General features: G+C 39.5%; 1 protein-coding gene across 2 annotated transcripts in view; it reads right to left on the reverse strand.

Annotated features, from left to right (window-relative positions):
• mtor (mechanistic target of rapamycin kinase) overlaps positions 1-12,671 on the reverse strand; it is a 114,486-nt gene that overhangs the window by 51,357 nt on the left and 50,458 nt on the right. For both annotated transcript variants that reach the window (XM_044211706.1, XM_044211707.1), the window contains exons 29-30: positions 5,318-5,393; positions 2,429-2,568 (exon numbers count right to left, since the gene is read on the reverse strand). In XM_044211706.1, coding sequence (XP_044067641.1) covers positions 2,429-2,568; positions 5,318-5,393 — 216 coding nt within the window. The remainder of the gene's footprint in view (positions 1-2,428; positions 2,569-5,317; positions 5,394-12,671) is intronic.

Here is a 12,671-nt window from a genome sequence, read left to right on the forward strand (position 1 = left end):
CATTCTGTCTTTATTAACAGGCTATGTACCACAATCCTTTAAAGTAGCTGTAATTAAACCGCTTCTTAAAAAGCCCACTCTTGATCCTGGGGTTTCAGCCAACTATAGACCTATATCTAACCTTCCCTTTCTTTCTAAGATCCTTGAGAAAGCAGTCGCCAATCAGTTGTGTGACTTTCTACATAACAATAGTTTATTTGAGGATTTTCAGCCATGGTTTAGAGTGCATCATAGCACAGAGACAGCACTGGTGAAAATTACAAATGACCTTTTAATTGCATCAGACAATGTACTTGTCTCTGTACTTGTCTTGTTAGATCTTATTGCTGTGTTCGACACCATTGACCATCACATCCTATTACAGAGACTGGAACATTCAATTGGCATTAATCAGAGCCTTCAGTTATCAAGCTCTGTACAGGAAGGGCCAGAGCCGCCTCTATTTTCTGAGGAGGCTGAGGTCCTTCAACATCTGCCGGACAATGCTGAAGATGTTTTATGAGTCTGTGGTGGCCAGTGCTTTCCTGTATGCTGTTGCATGCTTGGGCAGCAGGCTGTGCGTAGCAGACGCTAACAGACTCAACAAAATGATCCGTAAGGCCAGTGACATTGTGGGGGTGGAGCTGGACTCTCTGGCAGTGGTGTCAGAGAGGAAGATGCTGGCCAAACTACATGCCATCTTGGACAGTGTCTCCCACCCACCCCATGACGTGCTGGTCAAGCAAAGGAGTACTTTCAGTGGAAGACCCATGTACCACAGAGCACCACAGGAAGTCATTCCTGCTTGTGGCCATCAAACTCTTTAACTCCTCCCTCTAAGGGTAGTCTGTATGACCCTAAGTCATTAAACTGGACGTTGATCATTACATCTCTGCAATACTTGACATACTTGACATAATTGAACAATATTCTGTGTAATACTCCTGTGCAATAGTTTAGTTTAAAATTCCCTATTTATTGATATTGATATTACTCATGCCTCTATTACTGCTGTGGTTGTGGGCCACCTGTTGCCCCCATGTTCCTGCTCGACAACTGCAGGAACATGGTGCTGACATTATTTTTCCTATAGCTGTCATTCCTATTATGACTACTTTATTAATATTAACACTACAATTACTATTCTAACTATATAAAAAAAAAAAACAAAAGAAGAATTTTGCATTGTGCCCCCCCTCCCAATCTCTCTCTCTCTCTCTCTCTCTCTCTCTCACACACACACACACACACAGCAGCGGCGGCGGATGGCCGCCCACCATTGAGTCTGGTTCTGTCCAAGGTTTCTGCCCTCGTAAAGAAAGTTTTTCCTTGCCACTGTCGCCAAATTCTTGCTCATGGTGGGATTTGTTGGGTCTCTCTAATATTATAAAAAGTACGGTCTAGACCTGCTCTATAGGAAAACCGCAATGAGATAACTTCTGTTATGAATTGGCGCTATATAAATAAAATAAAATTGAATTGAATTTTGCACCGCATTCTTAGTCTCTGGGTGGGGTCCTGGAAAGGATACCGTTTAGGGACTCTATAGTTCTGCTGGGGGACTTCAACGCTCACTTGCGTGATGGAGAAACCTGGAGGGGGGTGAATGGGAGGAACGGCCTGCCCAATATAAACCTGAGTGGTGCTTTGTTATTGGACTTCTGTGCTAGTCATGGATTGGTCATAACATGCACCATGTTGGAGCATAAGGTGATTCACAAGTGTACCAGAACATCTTAGCCCAAAAATGCATTATCGACTTTGTGGGCAAAGATTCAGATGTTCAGATTTGTGACCCTATGTCTTGGATACTAGAGTGAATAGAGGAGCAGAGCTGTCAACTGATCACCACCTGGTGGTGAGTTAGATCAGATGGTGGGGGAGGCAGCCAGACAGACCTGGTAAACACAAAAGTGTAGTGAGGGTGAACTGAACTATTTGCAAGCTCTCACACTCCCACCTCTGGAAGAATTTCTCATGCATCCCGGGGGATTTTGGGATATGCAATCTGAGTGGACCATGTTCAAAGCCTCTACTACCACGGCTGCTGGGAGTTGGGGTCGGAAGGTGGTCGATGCCTGTTGTGGTGGCAACCTAAGAACCCGCCGGTGGACACCAGCAGTGAAGGAGGCCGTTTGGGCTTGGTTGGCCCAGGGGTCTCCTGAAGCAGCAGCTGGGTACCGGGAGGCCAGAAGGGCTGTGGCTTCAGTGATCACTGAAGAAAAAACCTGGGTGTGGGAGGAGTTCAGGGTGACTATGGGGAAGCTTCACCCATATCCCTGGCAGAGGTCTCTGAAGTAGTTAAGAAGCTCCTCAGCACCAAGGTGCCAGGTGTGGATGAGATTCACTCTGAGATGCTGTAGGCTCTGGACATTGAAGGCTGGAACACTGATTTGAATAAATTGTTGCGGCCCTACTGAACTCACAACAGATATGGCTACTGACATACCATTCTCCCAAGGCCTCTAAGCAACGCATTCTGCCCAGGATGAGCTCTGGATCCTCTTTGTTCATGTCGATCTTCTTGTCGTATGCTACCAGGGCATCCTCCCACTCATGTAGCTTCTCATACCAGGTGGCTTGGATTTCCTAATAGAAAAATAAGACAGCAGAAAGGAATCACATAAGAAACATAAAACTGGAACCATCTAACTACAAGAATCTGCACAATTAATATGAACTATTTCTCTGCATTTCATCACATAGCAAAAACGTGTTTGTTATCTTGACCATTTGACAATTTCAGAAATTGTTCTTCAAATTTTCATTATAATAATATTGCATGGCTGATTGGAGATTTTCAAATTACATCTAAACTTAAAACTAAACTTTTAGGTATTTACTTCTTTTGGGAAACATCAACCAATGATTAAGTACATAGATCTCTTCCAACCTTTGCTTTACTGATTACTGACTGGTATTTTAAACAGGGAAACCTTGCATCTTCCCACAGTAAAGCTTTCCAAATGGTCACCTCATAAAGAAGGTTCTCTTAGTCTACTTTGTCTTTGCACTTTTACCATGCTTTTGCAGAGAAACATAATTGCAGTTCACAGAGGCAAAAGGAAACACCTTTTGTCCTAATGGTTGGGAAAACACATTTGACTTGATTTTTTTAAGTGATTATTTTCAGCCCAAAGTCAAGTGAATGCATTCTATTAGACAATACTATGTGTGTTGGTTATCTCTGAAACACAGCCCTGTTTTTTCACTGCGTCTAATGCTAACACATCACTGATCGCATAGTATGTAATCAACACCAGCTAAGCTCTTGAATTTGGATCTGTGGCAACTGTGGATTGTAGGAAAAAGGAAAAACATTGCATATTAGTAACTTGCTAATAGACTGCTGATTTTGATTTAACTGTTAGGCTACAAAGTGCCATAAAAAGTTATAATCTCTCCAGTACACAACAGAGCTTTATTTTGAGTCCATCGCTGCATTCTGTGTTCACTTTCCATTTTGATGATCCCCATGGCTGTTTCTTTGGGCGGGGGGGTTTGTGCGTTAAATTAATTTGTATTGTTTCGAGGTACTATTTTATATTTTTTCTTTGTGTTGAGCTTTTATATTTACTTTCTGTGTGTTAGATTTAAATGTCAATGTTGCATGCATTAAAGCGCTTGCTAATTTATTGGGAAAAAAAATTGTTTCATTTTTTTGTTAAAAAAAAAAAGAATAGATTACACCAGCCATGTTCATTGTAATGACGTAATACCAAATACCCAAATGTAAAATAATGGCTATTTTGCATGTTTTTAATAATTACTGGTGACAATAGAGGTATGTGGCATGGCGGAATAAGCTATATCATGTTTTGGCTAAAAACACAATACTTAATAGGATACATTGATTATTGGTTTAGGTATACTGCTTTAGTCTGTTCTATTCTATTATTAAGTACTGACCTGTCCGATACATCCATACAAGAAGCAAACAAAAACCACAGTTACTAAACGATGCAATGCTGGTAAAAGGGAGGGAAAATGATCAGAACAAAAATTTTATTTTCCTCTAATGTAATTGATGTGGAAAATCTGTGTGATGGTGTCCAAGGCATGTCCACTGTTTGACAGTTATTATCTGGACCAGGTCCATCTACAAAGAACATGAAACACTGTGGAGTTTCAGTAATATTAGAGAGGAGTACATGAACAGAAAAATAATAATCCTGTGATAAAAATATAGCTCCATAATTATCAAAAGAAAATACAAAATACTTTAATTTCAATGCTAATATAAATCTAATAAAACTAATACAGGCAAATTCAAGCATTAGCTCAATATAAATACCAAAACATTCAGGAGTAACATATTCTGTGGCTTTCCCTTGTCCCATCAGAAGTCACAGAGTTACAGTAAAGTCAGCTATTCAGGGAACTTACGAACCACTCGCCATTAAGAAATAATAACTGTTTATATTTTTTGGTATGATACATTACATCCTTTTACCAATGTAAAAAAAAGTGCAAAGTAGTCCCAAGTAGTTTCTGAAAAATACACAGCAGAGACACATGAAAGGTGTGCAAATATGCAAGAAAATCCAAACATCCTGTCAATTGGACAAAAAAGTCCATAATTCTGCTCCTTGCCCTTGACTACTGATCAGTGTAGCAGATGTGTTTTCCACATGCTGCACATTAGGAACAGGGTGTTCTGGGGGTATGTGTCTCAAATGACCCTCATCCCCATGTTAAACTGTGTGTGTGGGGAAAGGATACCCCAGGAAGAAGTGTATGCAGACAAGAGACCACATATAATACAGCCCACTAAGAAAATACTTTGTCCAAAATTGCATTAAGAAATGCAAAGGTCTGAGTTGGTGTGGGCTGTTGCCACAGGTACTAGTGACAAAATAAAATACAAAGATGCAAGTACTGTTTGAAAATCCATGAGTTTTAAGATCAAATGCAACGATACTGCAATGTGGTTTGTACTTGTATGAGGCAGGATTATACAACTCTAGAAAGTTATCATTGCAGCAATAATTGTCTTCTGTGTCCTGTAGAATTAGCACAATGTTACACATACAGACTACAAGGTATTCTACCTGGAATGTGTGCTTGCATGTATTTGATTCGCCAATGTAATGTGTTGCCAGATGATGCGGACTGAGCTGAGGCAAAAGTTGAGCCAGTTTAAATATTTTTGATGAAAAACTGTTTTTTGCAAGAGCCTTCTGCAGCAACACCCCTGCTCTGCCAACATAGAGGTACGACTGAAAGGAAAGAGCAGGCCTAGTTTTTTGTCCCGGTGTCTGTCTGAATGCAACCTAAGATAAGGTTTCCTTTTTTGGTTGAAGGCAAAAAAATTACCCAAGAAAAGAAAAGCACTCACCAGCTCACCAAAATGTTTCATGGCATACTCCAGCACCCCAGATGCGGCTTCTGGCTGCTGCAGTTTGTTGTTGATGCTGCAAAGATATGACCAAAATACAGATAAGCGTTTAGACCAATTTGAACACAAAACCTGGAAAGCTACACTTGGGGAAATCTTTGGTTGAGAATTGTGTCCCTGCGGCATCTAAGCGTTTTCAAGAACAGTAATTTACCCAACAATGAGGTAGTCTTACCACTGCCAACTACGTCAACTAAGAAACCTGCATCAATGCATTCTGGCAATGTAAAATAAATGTTTCCTCTTTCAGCAAGGTGATTATTATGAAAAGTAAATGCAACTATTGACATTTGTCACGCTTGTTTGACAAATGATGCTTTATCTGTCAAGACACCACAATTCCCATTTGTACACCCTCCACACACTCGCACCGCCACTGCATCTGGAAACACTCATATGAACCACAAGTCTATTATATTTCCTCAACTGCAAAACCTGTGTGCAGCCACGGCCAATACATCTGTAAAATGTAGCGTTTGAAGAGTGTGGTATGCAGTGGAGTTCTTGAGGACAGCAGGCGAAAGTTGATGAAGGATACATATGTCAGAAACCTGGTTTGACACAGAGTAAAGGCCAAAAAATGGGATGAAATGGCACAGCAAGTGGTCATGCCAAAACTTAGGGAGCTACTGGTGCAGACTTGCATGATGACAAGTAAAATAACAAATAATCACAACAGGAGCTATCTTGTACACTGTTGGAAACAGAAGACCATCTGACCGCAGCAAGTAACTTTCAAAAAGCTTACTTCAGGGACTCAATGCTCTGAATTTCTAATCATGTGCCAAAATGCCTCCCAAGAAAGACTTAATGCTACTAGGATGCACCGATCCCAGTTATTCTCTACTGATACTGTTTCCAAATTCAGAGTATTGACTGACACAGTGCTGATTCAATTCAACTTTATTCATATAGCGCCAAATCATAACAGAAGGTATCTCAGGGCACTTACTTACGTCACATAGAGCAGGTCTAGACCATACTCTTTATAATATTATTTACAGAGACCCAACAATTCCCACCATGAGCAAGCACTTGGTGACAATGACAAAGAAAAACTCCCTTTTAACAGGCAGAAACCTCGAGCAGAACCGGGGCTCTGGGTGGGCGGCCACCTGGCTTGACCAGTTGGGTTGAGAAAGAGAGAGAGCAATGATGATACCAGTACCAGTGGTGTTTTTACTTACACAAGTTAAAATCTGTGTGGAATTGATTGGAACCAATCTTATATGTGTAACATAATTTTTAACTATAAGTGTTCATACACCAACATTCCATAAGACACTTTTTTTAAATGAGAAACAGTGCACATACGGATCCAGATATGAATCCAGTGTATCAGATCGGTGCCTCTATGTAACAGAATTTCATGTGGGGTAGCTTTAATCATGTATGTGTTCTACAGAAATGTAGTGTCACAATAGTGACAACCCATATCTTGTAAGCCATTTTTAAAAAGCGAGGATTAGACGACCTTGAAAAATGCCATAGGAGGTGTCCCGGAAAACACTGAAGACAGAGACGTGTAATGTTTTTTGGAGAAATGGATACCAGAGGTGCAGGGTCCCAAAAACTTCCAGACACTGGTGTTAATCGAGCGAGTTCATTGAATCCCAAGTGGCAGACCAAAGCACAACTCTCCTCCATTTCCCAGGCCTCTCATCCTAAAGTTTTTAAACTTTAGGGATAGTACATGTGATGAGGGCTGCGCGAGCCAAAGGAAAAGTGATGTACGGAAAACACATCATGTCATGTTTTTCCCCGACCTTTCGGCAGAGGTGATGAAAAGGCGGATGAAGTACGACGCTGTGAAGCAACGATTCCGAGCACGGGGAATAGAATTCGGCTTACTCTTCCCTGCCAGTATATACACGCTGCACAAGGGTGAAGATGCATGTTCGAGCCTCCCGAAGACGTTGTGGCATTTCTCCGTCATGGAAAAGACACTGATGACGACTAAACAAGGCTAGTTTACCTACTTGGATCACTCAGTGGAGCCGTATACTTTCCCATTCTGACTGAACAATCATAAAAGGGTTGAACTTGCGTTTGTTTTTTGGACTACAAGCCTAAGGATCTTTTTTGTTGTTGTTGATGGAGGACATTCTGCAGTTTCATTGGATCTGGTGCTTCGTTTTATTCTCAGTTTGTTCAGGACTGAACAAGTAGGGTATACCATTAATAAGTTGTGGGCTAGTATTAGCCATTGTTTTTCATTTAAAAAGGACTCGATCAGCATTCCTCCTTTTGTAGGTAAATTTGCAATATTGTTTAAGTTAATTACAATGCAATACACACATCTTATATTTTAGGCTGATGTCCTTCAGTTAAAGCAGTGGTAGCCTATTCATGTAGCGCTGAAATGTAGCTTATTTTATGTTTAGGGTCCCAAAGGAAGGTTATATTAACAATACTGTATATAAAGTAATATTTGATTTGTCTAATTAGAGTGCTACACCTTAACTGGAAAAGTTTTGTTTTGTTCTTCCCTGCCAAAGTATCTGTATTGGTTGGGGATAATGGGTTCTTGTATTGGTTGGTTTTCTGCTTTACATACTCCTTTTAATAGGATCGGATGAGGATTAGGTTAAGAGCTTGTATATGAAAGGGGTGGGAAGGACTGCGCAGGTTGACAAAGTGGGACTGTTTCGAGTCTCATTTGGGGAGACAGAGGGTTTCTTATTGTTTTTTCATTTGTTTCTCTAAATATCAGTCTTGACATGGAAGTCTGGTAGACAGGTTAAAGCTGATTCATTATATACAATAAGGTCACTTCTAAAGGTTGTCATGATACCAGAATTTTAATCTTCCATACAATACTAGTATAAAAAAACGATACTCCTTTCGATACTACGGCAAAAAGAAGAAAAAAAGTCTGAGGCATACAAAATAGTTATTTATTTTTTTATCTTATTTTATTAACAACCTGTACACAGTGCTGGTACAGAAAAAAGTCACTGAACACATACCAACACATTTGTAATACTATTCTTTTTCCCTACACATTCTTTGTTGTTATTATTGCTTGAAGTATTATTTCTTTTTTCATGCTGCTTCACTTGTAAACACAATATAGTGGTCTCCGTAGGTTGGCATGCCCCCAGTTTGGAGAAGCAAACAGGAGTACCAGCACGGAAGCTAAGCAATGCACTGCTGGCAGCAACAAAATATATTTTAGCCACTTAAAAAAGGCCCTTCTTTAAGTCTGCAGCTTAGGAGCTTTTTATCAAAGGCACAAATTCACTCACTTCTATGTCCACCTCTTTCCAACTTTAGTCTTTAATCTATGTCCTACTTAAAACTAAATCAGAGGAGTCCTCAGAGAATAGGAGACTTGCTTGGTGTAGAGACTTGGATACAGAGATAACAAAAGCTGAATGGGAGCAGGTATGCCATGAAGCCCACGTTCAAACTATTAATACGAGATTTATACTCCTGCATACAAATGGTTCATGTGTACTTATGTCCCTGTTACACCATTGTGATGCTAATAATCCAGACCAATGTGTGAAATGCAATGCTGATAAAGGCACACTGTTTCACGGTTTATGGGATTGCCCAAGGATCAAAGAATTTTGGAAAGATGTACTTGACACATTATCAAATAGTTTCAGCCAAACTGCCAGAATGTCCAAAACTGTGTATTCTTGGTCTGTGATTCCAAGGCTTAATAACACCAAGAAAAAAAATCATTGTTTTCTCTCTTCTTCAAGCTAAACATACAATATCTGACTAGAAAAACCCTCTGTCAGTGGTTAAAAAAACCTACCTCAATGTCTTGCCTTAGAGAAATTATCCTTTGCTATTAAAAGAAGGCCTGATAGTTTTTATAAAATATGGGAGAAATTCCTACATCTTTTGGAAAATGACTAGGTGCAACCTTGACAAATTAGTATGAAAGATGTGACCGGATAATGTAAAACTTCTTTTGTATACCAGCTTTGTAACTCATTGTTAAGACTTAATAAACATTTTACATGTAATATGCCTCTTATACCCATTTAATTAATTTGGTTTTATGTAATTTGTCAAAAATAAAAGTGAGAGATTATTGTATGAGCATATCACATGGAATATCCATCAATCCATACATCCATTAGGTATACCCGCTTATCATTTAGAGGGTTGTAGGGGGCTGGAGCCAATTCCAGTGACATTGGGCAAGAGGCGGGGTACATCCTGGAAAGGTCGCCAGTCAATCACAGGGCTGACACACAGACAACCATTCACGCTCACATTCACACCTATGGGCAATTTTGAGTTGCCAATTAACCTAACCTGCTCTGGACTGTGGGAGGAAACCAGAGCACCTGGAGGAAACCCACACAGGCACGGGAAGAACATGCAGGTTCGAACCCAGAACCTTCTTGCTATGAGGTGACAGTGCAAACCACAAGGAATATTATGTTGCTAAATTAAAGTTACTGGCCATTAAAAAATAATTCTGTTGAAGTGCTTAAGTGCTCTTAAAAGGAAACTGTATTGTAGTTAAAACAGGATCTCCAGATTTGAAACTAAACCAAACAGTGATGCAAGATAACCTTCATATTCTTCAATTTTGCGTGAAAATGAATATTGTCCTACACACTCTAGCATTTGAAGAGATTTTTCAAAAGATGCTGGAACAGATGATGGAGGGTGCAAGACTTACGGACCTGAAGGAAATGAAACTAGACAGAATGCGATTGCATAACATGAGAAAGTGAGCTCATTTTAAGCATTTGTCTGTGACACTCATGGGGCTTGATAGAGAGCCATGCTGTTTCAGCAAGCAATTAAATAACTATCACACAGTCTTCAACAAACACAACTACCATCCAGTACTCTGACTAACAGTGACGCTATCACACAGGTATGCTGTGTATACTTGGTCAATTAAATTGGACATATAAATTACTACTTGTTGTCAAATAATCAACTTTCAAGCACTAAATGAACAACAAACTTCTATGTCCCACCACAGACAAGCTGCAGATGTATGCTAAAGCTGGCCAGATGTGGTTTCATCTGAGGAGACAAGGGCTTTGTCTCCTGCGGACCCTGGAGATTTCATCGTCCCTCAACTGAAGCCATCTGGCTGCCAGCTCCAAGCACACACAGTCTAAATACATCCAGATGACAAATCTCACATAACGTTCTCCTCAAGTAAAAACTCCATCAAACTATTAGCAAGCAGAAAACTTCTTGAAACCACTGTCAAGCCTATCTCTTGCGCAGGGCCACAAGTATCACTTCCTAACTGGAACCTCTCTCTGATTTGCTTCTGCGAGACATGGACAAGTCACTGAACAGAGCTTGAGCTTAAGTTCTATCAACTGTAAAACCGTCATAATTTATTATATCATGCTGTGTAATGTAGACAATGTGCTGTGTATCCTGAATCAGATATCTTTGAGGTTTAATTGTAAATCCTGGATGAGGTTAGCATGCGGCTCTTTTCCATAGAAGTTTAGAAGGGAAGGTCCTTGATTGCACTTTTCAAATGCATGAGGCCTGTCTATAGGCTATATAATGTAAACAAAACAAAATGTAAAAAATACTGAGAGTGAATTAAGAAATATATTTTACAGGACAAATGCAAACCCTAGACCTACATTTGGCCATACCCTTGGTCAAATACGTAACGAACAGTATTGTCTTTCAGCTTACTTTATGACTGGGAATTTTTATTGCCCATTCTATTACAATAACAGAGCACTACACCATTGCTATTCAAATTTCTCTGACCTGAGGAGAAAGAAAATCATTGACCTTAAAAATACTCCTACCTTTTATTTGGCCTTTAACTATTAAAATATTGTCAGTGCTGACATATGTTTTTGACATATTTTATCAGAAATGTTGACTGAATTTTTCAGTTGAGGCCTAGGTAGAGGCATGCTATTACATTTTCAACAGACAGAGAAACAAATCACTTTCTATTCATGTGTCTCAAGAGTGTAACAAATGATTTATCACGCTGCAAATTCTAAACCACCATGTATACATTAGATTTTGATTAATAAAATACCTTTAGCCATGATTACCTTGGGTCAGAAAGCGCCAAGAGGGAGCAGAAATGCAGATTTTCTTTTCAAGTGGTAAACTGAGGAAAGAAAATCCCCTCCACTCCAATACAATCCCCATCTCAACTATTCTCAAGTGGCTTGGCTTTTTCATTGAGAAGAGAGAGCATGATCCCGGGGGAAATTGCAGATATTTCCCCCCACAAAGGGTAAGATGTATGTAAATCTCACAAAGTGGAAAAATCGGACCTCACTAATGCACCTAATCTAATCTAATTAGGAAGATATCCACTTGATCCTTACTGATTTTTGGGCCCTTTGCTTGCCAAGTGCTGATGCCATTCCTTAATGTTGAACATAATAACTTCAAAATGGGAATGGCTATCTAAACACTGTTCAAGTAAAGGCTGAATCAAGGTCCATTTAATTGATTCACTTTGGGTTTTGTTTTACTTTTAATGTTGTAAACATATTTATAAGTTTAGATATTTCTTAAAAATATATAATATTGTCAAAGGTTATCGACAGGCCTACAATGGAAGTCATTGATTCATCACTCAAAACAGGTGTATTGACACCTGTCCTGCAGGTCTCTCAGTTAGGTGCGAGTTGCCAAACCTAGTGATACTGCATTGTCAAGAAATGAACAAAAAAATCTAGAAAACAGTCCACTTTAAATATGTACAAGAGTTTAACCATATGTAGAGGTTAAATAAGAGGAAATCACAAATGTAGACCACAGATGACTTAGGAAGAATTGTACATAAGGACAAAGTTGTTGAAATGGCCATGAAGGAAGCTTGGAGCTGAAGCTGATCCACTAGCGGAGTTGTGCAAGAAACATGTTCAGTAACTTGATATTATATATAATATTCCGAGACAGAATGAACCCAACTATCTAGCACCTTGGGGAAGTTTGTTCCATTGCACAGGCCTTGTCCTAGAAGACTACAGATGAGAAATGGATGGAGTTAGAACACTCACTACACTGCTTCAACCAACCATTGTCTCTGAAACAAACACTTCCCAAGGCAACAGGGCATGGGAAGGCAATTTTGAGAAACTAAAAGGAAATACACAATCCACCCAAGATGGCCTCATGTTTATGAAAAAAAAAAAACTATGTCAAGCAGTAGGACTCGCTACATAGAGCACATGATGGAGAACCTGTTGTACAAAACAACAATTATTTTATTCTGGCTAACAGGTGGCACAAGTGTGAAAAGTAAATCCTCAAAAACCTAAACACAAAAAAACACACACAAAAATAGCAGCTATAAAGAAAAAGA

This window comes from Siniperca chuatsi, linkage group LG10, assembly GCF_020085105.1.
Source record: "Siniperca chuatsi isolate FFG_IHB_CAS linkage group LG10, ASM2008510v1, whole genome shotgun sequence".
Taxonomy (NCBI): domain Eukaryota; kingdom Metazoa; phylum Chordata; class Actinopteri; order Centrarchiformes; family Sinipercidae; genus Siniperca; species Siniperca chuatsi.